Below are 18,466 nucleotides of genomic sequence, written 5' to 3'. Positions count from 1 at the left end.
TCCTCAATAATGTCGCGTCCTTGTTGTCACTTTTTCGTTGGTCGCTTGTTTCCTTGGCGCTGCGATTACTTGCGGACCACAAGTGTGGCTGACGTTGCCGATCAAATGGCCTGGACAGCGGCCCTGTTTGTCCTTATATATCTCACTGCTTGGCTCAGCCTGGAACTAGGGCAAGATTGTGCCCCTCTCTCAGCTGCGTTGCCAGCGCCTGCCACCTCGCAAGTCATCTCCATGGACGATGTCCTAGACAATCTGCACAGGAAGTCGCTACTCCAAACCATCCCGCGTCAAAAACAGCTGACACTCCTCCGTCGTCAGCAGAGGGAGGCGACATCATGGAGAGCACCGACAATCCGACCTGGCGCCCAAACCCCCAACCGAATATCCCTCTTATTGATTTGTCGCACATGCTCGATGAAAAAGGAGCAACAATCAAAAAGAGCTTGTCAAACAAAGTCTGCCGCGTGTGCGAATGGGACGGCAGATCCAAATTCTTTTTTGTCGGTCCATGGAATACGTCACGGGAATCCCTCCAGGAAGAAGCAAGCCGTTGCTGCTGCTGCAAAGCCAGACTTCTCGTCCTGAATGAGATAGTTGAACATGAACGATTGGTTCCAGAAGCCACAGATGATTTTTATGCGGTCGACGATGGTGAAAATCGCAACCAAGAAGCATATCTCTGTCGCTGGTCGGCCTCAGAAACCAAACCTTACAGATCTGTTGGCTACGATGTTTTTGTGCCATCCGAAGCTCCGAGCTCCCCCATCGATGATGTTATGCCAAGACGAAACACTGCCCAGCAAGCAACTGCACCAGAGGATTCCATGGGACAGTCAATTGCATGGGCCCAGGACCAAATTCAAAACTGCTCACGTCGACATGACCTGTGCGACGATATTTTAGCCAATCCTACACGACTAATTGATGTCGCTCCGGATGAAACAGGCTTGGGCGTCAAGCTACGGGACTACAATTCCCTCTCTTCTGGGGCTCCACACGAATACGTCGCCCTAAGCTATTGCTGGGGTGGCCATGAGCCAAAATGCATGACCACCCACGAAACTATTCAGAGAAATATGGATTACATATCGTGGGATCTACTGCCACAGACTTTCCGCGACGCCGTCATTTTTACCCGAGGCCTTGGGTTAAAATACCTTTGGATTGATAGTATCTGTATCATCCAAAGAGATGAGAACGACTGGTGCAAAGAAGCAGGAAGAATGTATAGCGTTTATAGGGGTGCCAAAGTCACTCTTGCAGCTCTCTTTGGGAATGACAGTACAACTGGCCTCCGAAACACCACGATGAAAAACGAGAGTCGGATTGTAGCGAATCTGCAGTTTGGCAAATCCATCATCCCTCTCTGTGTTCGTCGCCACCACTACCTATGGAAAGGATCGGGTTGGGATGGAAATCCGTTTGATTATCTTGGTCTTTTGACACGAGTATGGACCTACCAAGAGCGCTTTGTGTCACCCCGAGTGCTTTTCTTTGCTGAGGGCGAGGTTGCATACCAGTGCGCCTGCGAAGTCAAGTGTGAATGTGGTAGCGCAACAAGAAGCTGGATGGAAGCGCCTCACGAAGAATTTCGCCAAAGAATGTGGTACCTCCCGGCAACACAATTGAAAATAAGGCTTCAAGCAAAAGAGTCTTTCCAGAGTTCCGAAAAGACTGAAAGTTGCCAAAGCATCTCAGATATTCAGTACATGTGGAGGCGTCACATTGTCCCCGATTACTCGAGGCTGAATATCACTAAACCTCGAGATCGATTGGCCGCTCTAGGGGCTATAGCTGAACAGTTCCAGCATGCTCGTCAAGGATCACAATATCTCGCAGGTCTTTGGTCGGATTCCCTGTTCGACGATCTATTATGGAGAATCAACCCATATCCTGATGAGGCGCTGCTAGGGAGACCCAATCCTCACATAAATGATGTGAATAAGTCCTTACCCTACAAAAGAGAGTTCAGCAGACCCTTCAATCTACCTACATGGTCGTGGGCCTCGCTTCAGTGCCGTGTCAATTACCACCTGAGGGCGTCTACCACACCTCTGGCACAAACTGTGATGGCGCAGTGTGTCTACGCGAAAGACAATCATTTTGGATTCTTAGAACACAGCACGCTAGTCTTACGGAGCAAGATCCTTTTCTGCATACTAAGAGAAGATAAGAAACTATACAAGCCCGGCTTCGACTCCAAGACTTTGGGAAAGGATTTAGCAGCCCTTGCCATAGACTCTGAACAAGCTTGTTTTATGGACGGGTCTCAAGCTCAAGTATACATTTTTCAAGTATTGCATAACACATGGGGCGTCGATTTCTGCTTGATCTTACGTCTCGAGGATGGCCACGCAAACCCGAGGATATTTTCAAGACTGGGTATGATGGCATACAAAACTTCTTCTGACGATCGTGTTGGCAATGCCGATCTTCTTTTCAAGCGCGCATTTGACGAGGAAGGGGAAATGGAAGAGATTGAAATCTGCTAGATAAGGAGCCGAGTACGTAGCGAATGCGGAGAACATTTTTGGACACTCGGTCAGTCTGATTTTCGACTTTTGAGAGCGAACATCTGGTGCCCAAGTCCACGCTTTTCGGACTTGCAGGTCGGACCACTCACTGCTCACCCAATTCGCTCCCCATCGATCAAAATGCCGACTGCGGGTCCGGACGGGATTAACTAGATTTATAGCATGGACTTTAGCGAGGAAGCCGACGCGGAACATGGCATCAGGATCGGTTGTCAATGGGGCCATATCGAGAGTTGTATTTTTGAGGGGCGTATTGAAAGATTGGAAGTGTATGTTCGAGTCTGAAAGTCCCAGATCCGAAAAGATGAAGGAGTCGCTGGAATGAGCAGTCCAAGAAATTGCCAATGTTTGAATGCAAATTGAGTGAAATTTAGGGGTGGCGGTGTTCTTATATACTGCTAGTGAGTCGCCAGATAGACGGCTTAGGTGCTGTGACCGTTGGAAGTCGGGAAGTCAACATGTCTACCATGGTTCAACATGTCGCGCAGCACAGCGGCATGGCCAAAAGAATGATGCGACATAACTTGCGGGCGGGTCGACAATTCTTGAGCAGCTCCGTTGTTCTTGATAGTCCTGAAAGCAAAGGTGACTTCCCACTTACCAGCTTTTTCACCAACGATTGACTAGGCTAGCGCCAGGATTCTGTGAAGCATTCAGTGAGCCAATGGGAAATCTTTCCAATATCTTGAATTCTCTTTCTTCCTCTATGCCCACTCTTATCACGGAGGGTATCAATGACAGAACCCATTACTATGCCCAAAAATCCAAAGGAAATCTGGCACACCTAGTTCTTCTTGACCTGGATCCCGTAATCCGCATAAGGAAAGCCCTCCATCGTCGTGAAAAGCCTAGCCCAGCCGTCGCCAATCTCGCCGGGAGCACCCTTTCTCCTAGCGTTGCCGGCGCCGGCTTCGCGATCCCTCTGTGCCAGCTCTTCCGCGCTCTCAACGTGCGCACCGGTCAGACCTGCTAGCACTTCTTGCTCACGGCCCTTGTATTCCTGTAGCAGTCCTGGGTGTGGGCACCACAAGACTTGCATGCCAGCCCTGCGGCCCGCCTCGACACCCGGTACGCTGTCCTCGAACACGAGGCACTCCTCCGGCTTGATCTCTTGCTCTCCCTTGGCGCGCAGCTTCGAGTTAATAGTCTCGAGAGCCAGCAGGTAGATATCGGGTGCGGGCTTGCCGCGACCGGGTGCGATGCGCTTGTCGTCACCGAGGACGCGGTGTTCGGGAGCAAAGGCAGCGAAGAGGTCCTGGAGATGAGTCGTTTTGAGCTTGAAGTTGCCAGCGTGGGATGACGTGGCAAGCGCGATTTCGACGGGCGGGTTTGTGCCGGTAGAGAGCGTTCGGAGAAGGTCTGGCACGCCGGGAAGAGGTTGCGTCGTAGGGAAGTACTTGCGCTGGAGAGCCGTCTGCTTCTCCATGAACTCGGCCGGGGTGATGGGCAGCTGGGCCCATTGGTGGAAGATACGCTGGGCCTGCTTGAGTCAGAAAGGGGACATTCTGGTGTCGAGAGCTTCGCGCACATCAGGTCCTGGTCTGCCCTGCAACTGCGCCTTGATGTTCCATGGCAGATCGGGCTTGCCAAACTCCCTCAACACCTCGTTCGTGCAGATGGTGTACAGGTCCTCGGTGTCAATCAACATTCCATCCATATCAAAGAGGAGGGCCTTGATGGCCGGTAGTCTTGAGAAGAAGAATCATGTTAGGTCGGCGGCTACGGAGAATGACGCATACGGGCGTACCTAGTTTGCGCAGCCATCTTTGACTGAGTCTGCGGGCAAAGATTAGCTTCAAGCGCTGAAGATCGCAAGTTTTCCATACCTGTCTAATATTTCGAAGGCGGAAAGTGAATGACGAAGTTGTTGTGGGATTGTAAACAGATCGCAAAAGTAGATTTGCAGGGACGTGGGGTGAGCGCGGGGGCCGGGGTCAAGGGCGCTTGCCGATCATCGGATAGATTGAGCAGCAGGGCATGCAGGTTGAATAGACCGAGACATGGAATTCATGCATCATGCGAAGACGATGATCAATGGTATTCGTTTTGCAGACAAATTGTCAAGGCTGAAGTTCAATTGCGCTTATGCTCTTAGCGGCCAGAAATTTTTGGAGAGCGGGACATTTCCGTCCATGACGCAAGTGGATCTCTTCTTACACCGCCTGGCAAAACGCGTGTCCACCTAGAACTTCCTAAGCTTGCTCCGCCTCTTCATCCGTATTTCAGCGCTCGACCGACCACTATCAGAGACATCAATTCGGCCAACATGTCATCCTCCACCGACACCCCCGCTGCTCCCGCTGCGTCGTCTAAAGAAACCCCCGACGCCGACACCGAGCCCCTCCGTTTCTCCCCCGAAGAAGAAGCTGTAAGCAAACCCTGTCCCCCTAACACACGTTCAGACAGTCTTGTTGACTCTTTCGCTCTTCCCAGGACCTCCTCAGCCAATCCGCAGCGCAAAAAACACAGGGCAACACTTTCTTCAGCTCCGCCGCTTACTCCGACGCCATCAGCGCATACAGCCGCGCGCTGGCCAAGTGCCCCAACTACCTCGACTACGACATCGCCGTACTACGCGCCAACGTCGCCGCATGCCACCTAAAGCTCAGCGAGTGGAAAGAAGCGGTAGAGGCAGCGTCGGGCGCGCTCGAATGCCTGGACCGGGTGGATCCGCCCGTCGGCGCGGGCAAGGAGCAGGACAAGACGGACAAGGGCAACGGCACCGCGGATGGGAAGGTAGAAGAGGTGGATGATGAGACTGCAGAACGGATCGAGGCGCTGCAGCGGAGCGGCCGCAGCAGAGAGGACGTGCAGAAGCTGCGCGTCAAGGCGTTGCTGCGACGCGCAAAAGCGCGCTCAGAGGTTGGCGGTTGGGCGTCGCTGCAGGGTGCAGAGGAGGACTACAAGACGTTGGCGGCGATGCCGAACCTTGCACCGTTGGACAGGAAAGCCGTAGAGGCGGCGTTGCGGACCTTGCCACGGAGGCTGGACGAGGCAAAGCAAAAGGAGATGGGCGAGATGATGGGCAAGTTGAAGGATCTTGGAAACGGCATTCTGAGGCCTTTTGGACTGAGCACGGATAGCTTCCAGTTCGTCAAGGACGAGAAGTCGGGCAACTACAGCATACAGATGAACCAGTAGTTGGAGAAATAAGACAAGTTAAAGCACTCGTCAAGCTTTTCAATTTCGTGAGACTGTCCGTTCTATTACCCAAATTCCAAATTGAGATCCTCGTGATGCTGCTGTTCCTCTATGCGATAGCCCTTTTTTCGTTCCACACTCATGCCATGCCTGCAGGCTCTTGGTCTTAGAAAGGGATAGACCGTTCTCAAGTGAAGAAAAACGAATTGCCCTCCTGATCTTTGCGGACGTTCTTGGAGTAGTCCTTGTTCGGATCGTATTCCTCCCAGATGCTGGCAGGATATATGTGCTTGTTCCGCTCATACCACCTCCGGTCGACGACCTTGGTGATAGTAGGATCATCATCAAAGCCTTCTAGAGACGCATCTTCTGCTGTGACGCCTTTGTCCTTCTTCTTCTCCTTTTGGGCCAGCGGGTCATAGGTAGCGGGGTCAACATCTTCCTCTTTCGCAGGTGCTGGTGTTGCGGCCGTGGGCTCTGCAGAGTGGCTGAAGATGGGCCCATCGAATCCCACCGCCTTGTTGACCATGAAATAGTAGAACTCATAGTGCTGCATATATTAGTTTTCTACAATTCGATTAAAGCGGAGGTACTGACCTGAGGAATAATAATCTCTCCTCTCACAAGCATCAAGTCATCCACTCCAACCCTTGCCCATTCCCTTCGGCTCTTGTCTCCGCCGACGCCCAATTCTGCGCCAACCTTTCGTGCCTTGTCCAGGAACAGCCATACATGGTCGCCCTTCTTCACCTTGCACTTGCCTCCAGGTATATTCGTGCCATCGTAAAAGACGAAAGGGATCACGAATTCGGTGGCCTTGACAGAATCTTGCATGACCAGGAACTCCTTGCGCAACTGCTCGCGCTGCTGGGCTTCCCGCAATAAGGCATTCTTGGTCATGACCTTGGGTGTGAATGCGACGTTGCTGTTTGGTCCAAGCTTCCTCTTCGGCACGACTGCCTCCTTGTCGTCTTCCTTTTCAGACCCGCTCTTTGCAACCTTTTCAGCTGGCGTGGTTGATCGCGGTGTAGCTCCGGTAGATGCATTCGTATCATCTTCTTCCTCGTCTATCCCGAAAGAGAGCTTCCCCTTGGCAATGTTCTTCTTTTTCTTCTTGGCAGGTCGAGGCGCAGGTTCACTGTACTTTTCCAATTAGCTCAGGAACGGCGGCAGAATAGTACAACACCAAACTTACCCTTCAGCAGGCGTGCTCACGCCAGATGCTGGATGAGATCCAGACTTTCCAAGAGCCTGCTCCTGTCTCTCTCTGTCCTTAAGATCGAGGGCCTCGGCGCGGCGCTTGCGAAAGTCGGAGAGCTGTACCAGACCGACTGTTTGGGTCTTGAGGAGATCCTCGGCGGTGGAAGATTGAGCGGTAAAGCGAGAGCCGGCGGCTGGGTTGGGCGTGGAGCTCCGCGAGCCATTGGCTGAGGAAGGGTTGGACTGGTCCATGGTGATGTTGTCGCGGCAGACGCGTCGCGGAGATGTTCTTGGTTGGTGGATCGGACAAGATAGAAACGGAACAGGAGCTAGTAGGGCTGAGATCGGCGACTAGGAACGAAGCCGAAGACTAGTGCCTTGGCGTAGTTGCTGCCAATTTGAACGTCGCACGATGTCCTCCTCTACAACATCTTCCGGATTCCTGACAATGCTGAAATCGGCTTGTCGTGATGTTTTCTGGATGAAGTTTGGTGCCAAACCTCGCGTCCTGTGGCCTTTAAAAGATCGATCCCCGGTCCACATCACATCAGAGCGTAGAATACTCATCCTGCAATGACCAGGTCCAAAAATACCCTCATGATGCCTAGAAAGCTCGCGCATCCAGGCTCTCGGATATGAATGACCCTCAAAATGGTGAAGAGATGGATGATGGACCGGTGCTTGTCGGAATATGGTGTGTGGATGGTTGCAAAATGACTGCTGGCGCGCAGCTTCCCCATGGATTCGTTCCTTCCCAGTGTTGAAGGCCAAAGCGGGGACGTACGAAAGCTCCATGGATTCCTCAAGTCTCACGCCGACTTTCTCCAACTCCACGGCCTGACACTCGCACAATGGACTTCAGCTTGCGCTGCAACTCTCTCAAATGTCGCACCCAGCTCAGTGAGCGCGCAGTGGTTACCACCTGCAGGTGCGCTCTCTGTGGATCTTTCTCAAGCTGTTCCTGACTCTTTGAGCAGTCATATCTTCTGCATCGCTTGTTCCAACGACCTTGGCCTCTCAAGACCAGATGCGCAGATACGAATATGCCCTGCCTGCGACACCCATCTTCCAAATCCTGATGATGCCGTCGAAACCCGTCTCGATCCTTCGGAAGACTACAAAACAAGCGTTCTTAGCGGCCTCAGTCCGACTGTAATCATGGAGTGTGCTGGACGCGGCCTCGCATTTTACAGCTACCAGACGACCCAAGAAATGTTTGCTCTAGAAGGCTTCAGGCTCAAAGAAGATGCTAATGTTACCAGCATGTACCAAGAATTTCTCGCCAAAAGTCTGACGGAAAAGTACTCTGGCCTCAATTCGCAGATGGACAAGGTCGTGCACGACGCAAACACCGAAATTGGCAACCTCCGAGACAAACTACAAGGTAAGCAGCTCAGCTTCATGGTGTCGATGCGCTAACACGAGCCCAGCCGTCAGTCTGGAGAAGAAGAGGCTTGAGGACGAAAACCACAAGATCGCAGAGGCCTTTCGTGAAAAGGCCAGGAGCCAGGCAAACCTGCAAAAGGTCTACAACCAACTCAAAGCCCAGGTCTTGTCTGGACAAGTTGCCACGGCAGCCTCCGAAGACGCAGAGGCAACTCTACAGTCTGTCACCGCCGAGAGATTTGTCGACAGAGTCGGCGGACGCCCTGGCCCAGCAGGATTCTACCCGGGGCACGATGCCACCAGCGGTATGCACAGTCGACAGCGGAGCAATGGATCCGGTGGAGATGGCGAAGCTATCAGGCCCAGCCAAAATTCCAACGCTTGGCCGAGCCAAGGCCATGCCAGCCGTTTTCTTAGGCGTAGGTCTAGCTTCATTTGACTAAGACCCGCCAACTGATATTTAGACAGAGCAAGCTGGAGCAAACGTGACTCCATCCCAGCATCGAACGCGCCTTGGCGAAACAAGCGTCTACAATCCAACCCCGGGATTCAGAGGAGCTGGGATTGGAGGTTCCCAGAACACACCAGCAGGAAGGCAGCCATTGAGTGCAATACATCCGAATACTTTTGCGGGACCCGGCGCGGTCGGTTACGGTATGAGTGCTGGTATGCGTGCAGGCAAACAGGCTCCCGTTGGAAGTTCCCGAGGCGCTTGGCCCTCTCGTGTTCCCGGCAGTCGTATGGGTTAGCTGTGCGCACGCTGCGGTCCCCGTTCACGCTTACTCGGAGAATTGCGACTGGTCTTGCTTTCGCGGTGGGAAACATTGTCCGACACCCGACTTCTTGTCATCCTGCGCTCTTTCGTCTCAAAGGAAGGAACCAACGAAGCCGTATCGCGGTGGGTGATCTTTTTGGCGCAGTGGCTGGGCAAGAACCAGCAGAGATTCAACTTATGAACCTTAGGCCCACATACGCACTTCGTTTCGAGAGCTACACCATCCTCTTGCACATGTACAGGGAGCAAAATATGTAAGAGACTCATGCAGCTATAGCTAATGCACCAGACTGGCTGCTCCCAGTATGCCTCTATTCAAGTCCCTTTGATCCAAGTCTCAATTTCTGCCGTCTTTCCTGTCTATCGCCAATTTTTGTTTGTCCGACCCGAGTATTTCGAAAGAGCCTCCGAGCAACAGGGAGTCATCATCGACTCTCAAAGCCCCTCGAGGTCAGCAGTGTGTTCTCATCGCACGCTCCTCCAATGTTCCCAATTTCTGAAATCCTTCCTGTCGTTGATCCTGTCTGTCGCCGTTTTTGGATGTCGTGCCCGATTCCTCGAAAGAACCTGTGGGTTGATTGGCACCGGTCATGTTGTCTGGCTGTCCATTTACCAGTGTGGTGGAGCTCGTGGAGGGTCCCGCTCTTCTTCGAGCGCTTTGTCGTAATACTTGCAGCGGCAACCTTCTGGAACCCAACGATGTTCGCTGGACACGGAACGAGCGTCTAGGACTTTTTTGGTAAGATGCACAAGGAAATCTACCGTTTCGTCCATGTTGTTCGAAACGTTCTGCTCGATCCAGTCGCCTTCCGCGAGGTCCACCCAAACGTCTTCGAAAAGGCGCCTGAGGCCCGAGGATTCGGGAAGCTTCTGCGGCAAGACGCTGATCCACTCAGTAGGGTACTGTTCAGCTTCAATCAATGAAGTGACAGTGTCGATGATGGTGTTCTTGAAGTTAGTGTCCAAGAGGTGATCTCCGAGGACGTAGCATCCAAGGAGGATCTTGAATATGACGCTTGAGGAAGATTCGGGCTCTGATTCAGACTCAGGCTCTGGTTCAGAATCTTTCTCGGGCTCGAACTTGGAGTCGGACTCAGAGTCGGAGTCGGAGTCGGAATCAGTTGGGGAGTCCCATATGACCTCAGAGTCCTTGATCGCTTCCAGCGGAGATTGGCCTTGCGAGCCGATGAGTATCTTGTCGAGCATGAGCCACTTCTGGTACACGTCGAAAATCATCGGGTCCTCATCTGGCAGGTTGATCTTCTTGTCCTTTGATTCCTTCCAATCACCACTGAGAGCTTTGTCGCAAAAGGGCGAGGTCGATCGTAGGAGCGTTTCGTGAATGTTGAAAGTCCTCGGGCTGTCTTCGCCTCCAACAACAACGGTGATCATCAGTCCATTGTCGAGGCTTTTGCTGTAAGTCAGCCTGTGCGCCAGCAGTGGGAGAAGAGTCAATACTCACGCTTTGATGAAGGCCATGCGGTGCTGAAGCTCCGATCGGTGGTGGGTGTCGTTACCGCACCAGCATTTGTTGCGGCTCATGCTGCATCCACAGATGTACGCCCTCGGGCTTTTGGTGGAGCTGGAGCGACGACTTCTAGGCCTTCCTCCAAAGGCATCTTCACTGTCACTCAAATGGCCCCCCCAAGTACCCCAAGCCGAGGGCGACTCAGGGTTGGCTGGCTCCCAAGACATTTCGACGATGGCTTCCGGTCTTTTTCTAGTTCCTGGGATAGGTCAGTACCATCCTGGGTCATCGATATTGAGAAGAAACATGCTTACATTTGTTGTTGACAGCTGCAGCCGGTGCTGATGATCCAAGGCGGTTGAAGAATTTCGAGGAAGGTGGGAGGTGTAAGGTCGATGGAGAGTAAGGGTGAGTGGTGTTTGTTTCTATGGCCGGCCGGGTGATTCTGACGCGACGCAGCAACGGCTCTGGACTTGTTCGACTCCGGCCGGACACTCGCCGACCATGTGATGCCAAATCTGGCCTAGCTCTGCGAACATTCACTTCACGACCCTTCACCCCATCAGGTGTTGGAGGTCCGTGCGTATAGTCCGTTATAAACAGCTGCTTCTTAACTTTGTGGGCCGCCGAGCTCCACCTTTACCACCTCCTCTACCTATCTAGCCACCACATACGCGACTCAGCGTACTTGAGCCTCGACGACTCAGCGTCCAAACCGTGACGACTCAGCGTTCTGGCTACGACGACTCAGCGTAACCGTCCACCACTATTCTCACTCATCCACAATGGCTTCCTCTCCAGCCTCTAGCCGTGACAGAGCTCCACAGAGTGAGGAGCCGGTAGATGATCAACCAAACAGCTTGAAGAGAACCAGCTCTGGCTTGAGGTATGAACGTCCCAACGAGAGTCTGATTAGTGCTTAACTATGGAACAGGGCCAAACTGTCACTGCTCACTCTCGGTCTCAGCGAGAAGGCTGGGCAGATCTCTAATGATCTTCTGTCAAGGTGTGAGCACCTTTCCAAATCTTTCCGATTTAGTATTAACTTTGGACCAGGGCAGCGTCTATCAACAACCTTAGAGCTGCGGTTTCGAACGACTGTCTCACCAACCTTGACGACCTCAGCGACTATCAGAGTTACGCGATCAACATCTCGATTGCGGAACTCAACAAGCAGAAGCTCATGAACGACGAGCTGGCGACCATATACGTCGGAGATGGCCAGGACAAATTCGTCGTACATGAGATGCTGCTCTCGCAGAACTCGAAGTTCTTTCAGGCATGCCTCAAGCAAGGCCATGCGACGTACAATTGGAAAGAGGCGCGTCAGCACAAGATTGATCTTCCAGAGGACCATCCCGCCGTCTTCGCAATGTTCGTACGGTACCTTTACACGAGCAAGTGCATCATCCTTCCCAATGACAAGCTACTGGAATTCGAGGACCCAGAGGGCAAAGTGCAAACGCAGCTTCACGGAGACTTCCTGTTCCTCTGCTACATCTTCGCCGAGAAGATCCTCGCTCGCGATTTTCAGAACAAAATTATGGATTTCATCATCGACGGGCTTAGCTACAGTGTTCGCAGCTACTTCCCGGCCTTCCAGACCAACGTGGGCTTGCTGTGGGACAACCTTCCACCCAACTCAAAGCTCCGCCGCCTCTTCCTGGACGTCTGGTCTCTGCACGGCTGCAGGCCTTGGCTCGATGAAACCAGGGACTTGGAGGACGGCAACCCGTGCAACGCGCCCATCGAGTTCTGGCAAGAGCTGGCGCTCAAGATGTGGCACTTCCGGGACAACGATCGCAACTCGTATGACAGTGTCGTCCGCCTCCCCACCTCTATAGACCCGGGACAGCTCGGAAAGCGTTGCCCTTGGATCGACAACAGAAGGCAATACTTGGAAGCGCTCAACGAGCCCGGCACTTTTCCGCCGAAGAAGCTGCAGCAGATGATCCGCATCGCCCTGACTCCCGAGTTCAAAACTCCGAAGCAATACCCACCGTATGCATGATGCGCACAAGATCCGTCTGTTGCGTCTCGTGCGCGCGAGCACTCCTCGGACGCTTCGTTCCGACTTGGTCTAATTCGCGGCCGCATTTTCTCAAGTGCTTTACTGGTATGTTACGATGACTCCCTGCGCACGCGCAATGCTTACTGTCTTTAGTCTTCTCTACGAGCACATCTCCTTTGCGCGTGTGCGCGATCACTCCCCGTCATTCACGCGCAGCACACTGTTGAAATACAAGATCGGGTTGAAGGCCTATTGCAGGCCTACTGGAGTTGAGGGTTTACCGAACGTCAATCACAGGTGGTGGAAATTCGAGGCATGTATAGTAGTGAAGCAGCCCTCGACTCAATGAACAATGAATTGCGAGAAAAGATACATGCTCATGCAGCCCTGTCTACATACCCATCCATCCATCATGCACTGACTATCCAATGCACACATCCTCTGCCCATGCCATCCTACTTATTCAAAGCCAGCAAAACCATTAACCGGGACGGCCTCCAACAACCTCCGCAATGCCGCCAGCACCTCGCCGTCTCTGCCTGCAACGCCGACGGCCTTGACGATCAACGGATACAACACCTTCAAATGCTGCTTCTCCAATGCTTTTGTGTCTGCAACGGCGCCCCTTTGTTCCACCTCGCCAAATGCTCCCTCGTCTGCTACCAACGCCCTTAGTTCCTTTGCGAAGAAGAGCAGTTCGCTCCGCTGGCTGTCTGGCAGCGGCAAGCGCCCTCTCAACGGCTGGTCGGCGACGTAGCCCTTCAACACGAGACCCGCCCGCAACAGCAGGAAGGGCGCAGCTGCTTGGGCGAGCGCGACGCGCTCAGGCGAGGCGTCCGACTTGGCGACGAGGGCGAGCAGCTCGCGAAGACAGACGTAGGCCATGCGGATGCGCGGCGTCGGGGCGGGATCGAATGTGCGGCCGTGGCGGGGCCGGTACAGGTCGGCGAGGGGGTCGGCGCCAGATTCGAGCTTGGCTCGAGGGGGAAGATCAGAGATGGAAGGAGAGTGAATGAGAGATGTGGTGAAGAGGGAGAGGGCGTAGGCTGTGCGCGTGGTGGATGGGATGTACGCAGCTCCAAGGCGCGGGGTGATGATGTTGCGCAGCGCGGTGAGCGATTTGATGTCGAAGGCTTCGTCATCGAGGATGGGCGTGTTGGCTGTGGCGGCTGTGAGGTCGGCGCGTGCGATGCCATCGGCGATGGAAGCCGTTGTTGCCCAGATGGGAATGAGGTGATCCGATGCAATGGATAGTCTCTCGGCGTTAGCAAGAGCAGGCCCGAGAATGTTGAGCGCTGTTGTGGTTGCTCTTTGCCAAATGGGAGGTGCTTTGCCCTGAGTCTTCCACGCGTATTTGAGGCGAACGGGAATGGCGAGGCTTTGCAGCGAAGCAAGCAACGCGCCCTGAGTGAACAGCTCAGACTTTCCAATGTGCTGGTCCACCACCGTCTGGAGTCTGTCCATCGATGCCTTTGACACAGCGACAAAAGTGTTCCCGCCTGAATGCTCAGGGGGCTCGAAAGGGAAGGCAATCAGTTTGGCCAAGCACTTGACCACGACAGTGGGAGCCCCATCCAAGTCAGTTTTGATCATCTGGATACTCTCGAGGACTTGCTTTTGAAGCGCAGTCAATAGATCTTTGTCTGAGGAATACATCGTACTCTCTTCCTCTGCAACACACCGCCGAAGATTTGACGCGGCCTTGTACAAATCATCGACGCTGAGCTTCTGGCCAAATAGCCGGTATACTTCCTTGAAGCAATGCACGTAAGCCAAAAATGCGTCGACATTCTCTGGATCAGACGGCGTGATTGACCGGCCGACGGGAAAGTCGTCCAGCCAGATTTGGCTGGCCTGCCTGATTGCAGCTTCTCCAACCTGGTCGGCGGAATCAACTTTCCCGAGAAGACCGGCCACAGCTCCATAGGTAACAGCATTGACAGCTTGCGACCCACAAGTCAAGTAGGTCCTAAAGTGCTCGAACATGGTTCCCCAGAGTTGTGAAAATTGAGGAGCCTGGAGTATATTCTCCTGGTAGTGCGAAAAAAGCTTGACCAAGCCATTGAGGATGATTCTTGTCGTTTCAACCCAGCCCTTGATTTCCTCGGGGTCCGGAATTGGTGATGCGGAATGGAGTTCCTTTTGGTCCTTGATGTTTGAATGCAACAAGTGGAAGATGATGGCACGGAGGCAAAGATGCCACGATGCTGGAGTAAGCTGGTCTCCATAATTGTCGAAAATGCGCAGGAGAGTATGAAGCGTCCCGTTCCTGACCTCTGCCCGGCGATCTTGAGCGACGGATGCTATTCGCAGAAGGAGGTGAAGCCACACTGCGGGAAGCGAATGTACTTTGACGTCTTCTCGAATAAGAGTTCCGGGATCGTCAACAGAGACAGACTTGGTGGCAAGCTCCTCCATCTTGGCAGCATCCGCGCGGCCACGTAGGTAATCCGAGACGTTCCAGAAGAACGTGATTGTCTAGCTTTTCAGTCGTGCTCCGAGCAAGGGAAAGATGCTTACATACCGTGAGAGACATGTTCAAGTCCTCTTTCTGATCGCAGAACAAGTAAAGAAGATCTAAGAGCATCAAAATGGAGTCATCGGGAATCGATGTCAGAAAGTCGCCACATATGAGCTGGACGGATCCAAAAGCGAGTCTGCCGATCTTGGTCGCAATCATTTCAGATGAGACCTTGCTGGCATCCTCAATCATCGACACTCCAGATTGGTCCTCGGGTTTCCCAGAATGCGCACAAGTGAAGACACTTCTTGAAAGAAGGAACACCAAGTTCCATCCAACGGCAAGAGAATCTCCAAATTGTTCGAGCAGCGCTTTGAGCGCGTCTAGGACGACAAAGTGTACCTCAATGTCTGTCTCGTCAAGCTCGTCTTCGGGGCCACTGGCGCCTTCGTAGAGAGTTCCGACCACCTGATGCAGAGCCTGCAGGATTCGTTCATGAATCTCGTTCTTCAACTCTTGATCTTCGCTCTTGGCTTCCTTTGCAACATCCTGAACCAATCGGCTCAGCACATCTATGGCCAGCAAGCGGACCGAGCTGCTCACTGATCCCCTTGTCGCTACAGAGACCAGCGTGTTGATGAAGACTGTCCACCCGCTGACATTAGGATCAAAACTAATCAGCCGGTTGGCGTTGAGCGTCCCCAAGTCGCCAATCTTGTGGAGAGGAAAGACATAATCTTGGACGTGGAGTTCGGATTTCATGTTGATACCGAATCCGCTCTCCCTTCTTTCCGTGATTGGTGTAGAAGTAGAAGACCCTGGGGCTGTGGATTGCGCCCGCGGCTTGCCCTCGAGCAATGTGCACAATGCACGGAGAACCTGAACGAAAGAGTCGTTGGGAAAGTCGACAGTGCTCTCAAACAGCCTCGAGGCAGCAGCTTGCACAGCGGCAACTTCCGATCCCATGCTTTGAGCGAGCGTTCCTCCGTCGTGTCGGTTTCCTCGCCGATCACGGCCAGTGCTTCCAGTGTTGGCGGCGGCCATGATGATATCAGCTTGCTGTAGCGTCTCGAATATAATTGACCATGCGCACTCCAGTGTTGGGCCGAGAGCGATGGCAAGATTCAAAAGCGCTCTGAGACACAGAAGGTTGCGCGTGCTAAGAGTCGGAATCCCCGTCTCGGATGACGATGCTCTATTCTTTTCTGACCCCTGGCTCACAAGGCTGTCAACGCTCAGCAAGCCTTTGTTGTTGTTGAAAACGGTGGGCGTCTCAGCTCCAGAACCCGATGGTTTTGGGGTCGAGAGGGTGGCAGTAAAGATGGTCGGAGGCACAGCAGCCTTTCCAAGAGTTGTAAGAAACGCATCTCTTGGTGTGGAAAGGCGCAGCAAGCCTGCAATCTGCGTGAACTTTTGAATAGACCGAACGAGATCGTGGTAGTAGTCGGCATCCAAAGCAGCATTCAGAAAAGTCGAGCAAGTTGCAAGCACTGCTGGCCAACAATCGTTGATGGCGGCAGCGCTCATTTTGATTGCGTCTTCCGCTGGGTTGTGTTTAAGGTCCAAGGGATTTACCGGCACAGTCCTTCGGCGAAAAGATTGCGATCGAGCCACTCGGCTCCTGGGCTTTTCTTCCTCGGGCGTTTGTGGCTCTGGCTGCTCTTGAGAGGTGGCGGTCTTTTTCGTCTTCTTTTTACTCTCCTTATGAACGGTCAAGGGAAGGATAAACTTGGCAAGACTTTCAGAAAAGTTGTTGATGCAGCCAAGAACAAGGCTGTAGATGTAAGTCTCGGGCAATGACGGAGGCTCCTGCTTGTCCAGGTGGTCCATGCAAGGAATCCTGAGAGTGCTCCATTGCGTACTGATTCCTGGCACACTCGCAATGCTTGGAGCACCGCCAATGATTCCCGCGACAGCGCCGGCTTCCAGAGCAGCTTGCGCCGCCGGAGCATCGTTCTCAGGGGCGCCGACAGGAGCGGTGGACTGCTGACCAAGACCGATGACGGCCGGCTTTTCCGTTGAAAGGCGAACAAAGATGGCCAGATTGTCGCGAATTACCGGCTTGCTGTCTTCTCTGGCATCATAGTGGGAATAAACCTGTAGAATGAGATTTGGATCCGAATACAGGCTTCGGAAAATTTCCATGCACATGGCGCGTTTCCAAGGGGTCGCAGCGTCAGGATCAAGCATATGATTCAACAAGCCTAGAGCCATGCCACATTCGGAAGACAAGATGGCGATATGTTGTCTGAGCAGCAAATTAAAAACGCGCATGATACGCAGCGTAATGGGAAATGTCAGTCGCTCCGACATGGCCTTGATGACTAGTGGCATCAGATGGACGCGAAGCACATTTCCTTGTTCCGGGTGAGTCAAGAAGAGGTTCCCATGATTACTGAGGACGGCCTCAATCAGCTCGAGTCCCGAGGCCTGAGAGATGGGAGAGAAGCGTATCGATTGAGGTCTATTGCCCTCGGTTAGGAGACAGATATCACGAAAGACCTAAGGCAAAGTAAGCATGCGCAACGTATCTTGAAGTGTTTAGCTTTACCTTGTAGGCATCATGTGCAGCAGGACGGACGACGATTGGACCACTTTCACCGGGCACTTCTGCCACTGTCGGTATTTCCAATTGTCTTTCTGCTAGTCTGTCAGATTCGTGAGACTGGGCCCTCGCGAACTTCAACTTACCGTCTTCTGTGACCACTTTTTCAAATGTTGAGATGACGAGTTGCTGAAGCGTGGCAGCAGCAGTGCCACCAATAGCAGGGTTCTTTGCAGTTTGCAATGAAGAACAGACTTGGAGCACACTCGAAAGCAATTCACCTCTAATATCATCAGAGTAGTTTTGGAGCAAAGAAGGCAGTGCTTGGAGAATCTTCAACTGGGTATCCAAACCTGGAGCACGTCAGGATTCGTTGGGACTTAATGGTCACAGGAGTTTGGAAATTACTCAATTGACTTGAATCTTTGAAACCATCGAGGACTTCACTGAGTCTGCTACGGGGAACAGCACTCATAACAATGAGTCGCTGCAGACAGACGACGGCGGCGCCAGCAAATCTAGCATTTTGCGTTGTGCATGCTTTGATGAAGGGATCGATAAATTGTGGCCGGCGCACCAAGTCTCGTTGAGCATTAGCACGGCGTAGTAGAGCCATTGACGCGCTGGTATGTACCAACCGGCAGCTAGCTGGACCTCAGAGGTCGAAGGCAGCGCCTTCAGTTCCTGGAGCGATTTGTCGGCGGCCTGGGTTCCCAGTCAGCTCTTGCGCCAGGGTGTTGAAAGCGGCCAAGGAAACGGACATTTCGCAGCTCGGGATTCTTGCGCTTCGAATCCTGGATGAGATTGGTCAGCTCGGAGCTGAGAATCTGCGCTGTCATGCTCGAAAATAGGCTGTTGTCGGCATCAGGGAGGCCAGAAACGAACGTTGAAGTTGGGCTGGCGATGCTTGCGTGGCTTCAGTTGAGGCAAGGCACGTGAAGGGGT

The 18,466-nt window shown here is 53.0% G+C and overlaps 8 protein-coding genes across 8 annotated transcripts; 4 read left to right on the top strand and 4 right to left on the bottom strand.

Moving 5' to 3' along the window:
* The first annotated feature begins 169 nt into the window (after nt 1-169).
* On the top strand, nt 170-2,905 carry BKA78DRAFT_124377 (heterokaryon incompatibility protein-domain-containing protein). Its single transcript, XM_066882489.1, has one exon. It carries the CDS (start codon nt 336-338, stop codon nt 2,490-2,492), a length of 2,157 nt encoding a protein of 718 aa, XP_066745845.1. The 5' UTR covers nt 170-335; the 3' UTR covers nt 2,493-2,905.
* A 413-nt stretch (nt 2,906-3,318) lies between these two features.
* On the bottom strand, nt 3,319-4,191 carry BKA78DRAFT_250128 (HAD-like domain-containing protein; the record flags this gene model as incomplete). Its single annotated transcript, XM_066884537.1, has 2 exons — nt 3,319-4,017; nt 4,063-4,191. The coding sequence occupies 2 exons, from the start codon at nt 4,189-4,191 to the stop codon at nt 3,319-3,321; spliced, it is 828 nt and encodes a 275-aa protein (XP_066745844.1).
* A 609-nt stretch (nt 4,192-4,800) lies between these two features.
* On the top strand, nt 4,801-5,675 carry BKA78DRAFT_249147 (uncharacterized protein; the record flags this gene model as incomplete). The annotated part of the gene is made up of 2 exons (XM_066884446.1): nt 4,801-4,902; nt 4,968-5,675. The coding sequence occupies 2 exons, from the start codon at nt 4,801-4,803 to the stop codon at nt 5,673-5,675; spliced, it is 810 nt and encodes a 269-aa protein (XP_066745843.1).
* Nucleotides 5,676-5,768: 93 nt separating this feature from the next.
* Nucleotides 5,769-7,287, bottom strand: BKA78DRAFT_124381 (XAP5, circadian clock regulator-domain-containing protein). Its single transcript, XM_066882490.1, has 3 exons — nt 6,871-7,287; nt 6,273-6,813; nt 5,769-6,225 (listed from the first exon to the last, which is right to left on the bottom strand). The coding sequence occupies exons 1-3, from the start codon at nt 7,125-7,127 to the stop codon at nt 5,863-5,865; spliced, it is 1,161 nt and encodes a 386-aa protein (XP_066745842.1). The 5' UTR covers nt 7,128-7,287; the 3' UTR covers nt 5,769-5,862.
* Nucleotides 7,286-9,163, top strand: BKA78DRAFT_124411 (uncharacterized protein). Its single transcript, XM_066882491.1, has 4 exons — nt 7,286-7,803; nt 7,853-8,259; nt 8,306-8,680; nt 8,730-9,163. The coding sequence occupies exons 1-4, from the start codon at nt 7,727-7,729 to the stop codon at nt 9,008-9,010; spliced, it is 1,140 nt and encodes a 379-aa protein (XP_066745841.1). The 5' UTR covers nt 7,286-7,726; the 3' UTR covers nt 9,011-9,163.
* Nucleotides 9,164-9,516: 353 nt separating this feature from the next.
* BKA78DRAFT_369058 (uncharacterized protein) lies at nt 9,517-10,731 on the bottom strand (the record flags this gene model as incomplete). Its single annotated transcript, XM_066892652.1, has 2 exons — nt 9,517-10,462; nt 10,499-10,731. The coding sequence occupies 2 exons, from the start codon at nt 10,729-10,731 to the stop codon at nt 9,646-9,648; spliced, it is 1,050 nt and encodes a 349-aa protein (XP_066745840.1). The 3' UTR covers nt 9,517-9,645.
* An 829-nt stretch (nt 10,732-11,560) lies between these two features.
* On the top strand, nt 11,561-12,853 carry BKA78DRAFT_343145 (uncharacterized protein). Its single transcript, XM_066890412.1, has 2 exons — nt 11,561-12,620; nt 12,669-12,853. The coding sequence occupies exon 1, from the start codon at nt 11,688-11,690 to the stop codon at nt 12,513-12,515; it is 828 nt and encodes a 275-aa protein (XP_066745839.1). The 5' UTR covers nt 11,561-11,687; the 3' UTR covers nt 12,516-12,620; nt 12,669-12,853.
* On the bottom strand, nt 12,854-18,448 carry BKA78DRAFT_266219 (uncharacterized protein). Its single transcript, XM_066885465.1, has 7 exons — nt 18,283-18,448; nt 18,160-18,226; nt 17,930-18,103; nt 17,668-17,874; nt 17,528-17,616; nt 15,040-17,478; nt 12,854-14,993 (listed from the first exon to the last, which is right to left on the bottom strand). Exons 1-7 carry the CDS (start codon nt 18,358-18,360, stop codon nt 12,975-12,977), a joined length of 5,073 nt encoding a protein of 1,690 aa, XP_066745838.1. The 5' UTR covers nt 18,361-18,448; the 3' UTR covers nt 12,854-12,974.
* Between the last annotated feature and the right edge of the window lie 18 nt (nt 18,449-18,466).

Source organism: Phyllosticta capitalensis (assembly GCF_038381095.1).
Source record: "Phyllosticta capitalensis strain CBS 128856 chromosome Unknown BKA78scaffold_4, whole genome shotgun sequence".
NCBI classification, from domain to species: domain Eukaryota; kingdom Fungi; phylum Ascomycota; class Dothideomycetes; order Botryosphaeriales; family Phyllostictaceae; genus Phyllosticta; species Phyllosticta capitalensis.
The sequence above is the reverse complement of the archived record's forward strand: the minus strand, read 5'-3'. Positions and strand labels throughout refer to the sequence as shown.

Bases quoted from the DNA above. Each gene is read 5' to 3' on its own strand.
- BKA78DRAFT_124377 (XM_066882489.1), top strand. From the start codon at position 336: ATGGAGAGCACCGACAATCCGACCTGGCGCCCAAACCCCCAACCGAAT.
- BKA78DRAFT_343145 (XM_066890412.1), top strand. From the start codon at position 11,688: ATGAACGACGAGCTGGCGACCATATACGTCGGAGATGGCCAGGACAAA.
- BKA78DRAFT_124411 (XM_066882491.1), top strand. From the start codon at position 7,727: ATGGACTTCAGCTTGCGCTGCAACTCTCTCAAATGTCGCACCCAGCTC. The intron at 7,804-7,852 runs GTGCGCTCTCTG...CTCTTTGAGCAG, and splicing joins GCAGTGGTTACCACCTGCAG to TCATATCTTCTGCATCGCTT. The intron at 8,681-8,729 runs GTAGGTCTAGCT...ATATTTAGACAG, and splicing joins TGCCAGCCGTTTTCTTAGGC to AGCAAGCTGGAGCAAACGTG.
- BKA78DRAFT_266219 (XM_066885465.1), bottom strand. From the start codon at position 18,360: ATGACAGCGCAGATTCTCAGCTCCGAGCTGACCAATCTCATCCAGGAT. The intron at 17,875-17,929 runs GTAATTTCCAAA...GACGTGCTCCAG, and splicing joins CAAAGATTCAAGTCAATTGA to GTTTGGATACCCAGTTGAAG. The intron at 17,617-17,667 runs GTAAGTTGAAGT...ACAGACTAGCAG, and splicing joins AAAAGTGGTCACAGAAGACG to AAAGACAATTGGAAATACCG.
- BKA78DRAFT_124381 (XM_066882490.1), bottom strand. From the start codon at position 7,127: ATGGACCAGTCCAACCCTTCCTCAGCCAATGGCTCGCGGAGCTCCACG. The intron at 6,814-6,870 runs GTAAGTTTGGTG...GGAAAAGTACAG, and splicing joins GTGAGCACGCCTGCTGAAGG to TGAACCTGCGCCTCGACCTG. The intron at 6,226-6,272 runs GTCAGTACCTCC...TAATATATGCAG, and splicing joins GAGAGATTATTATTCCTCAG to CACTATGAGTTCTACTATTT.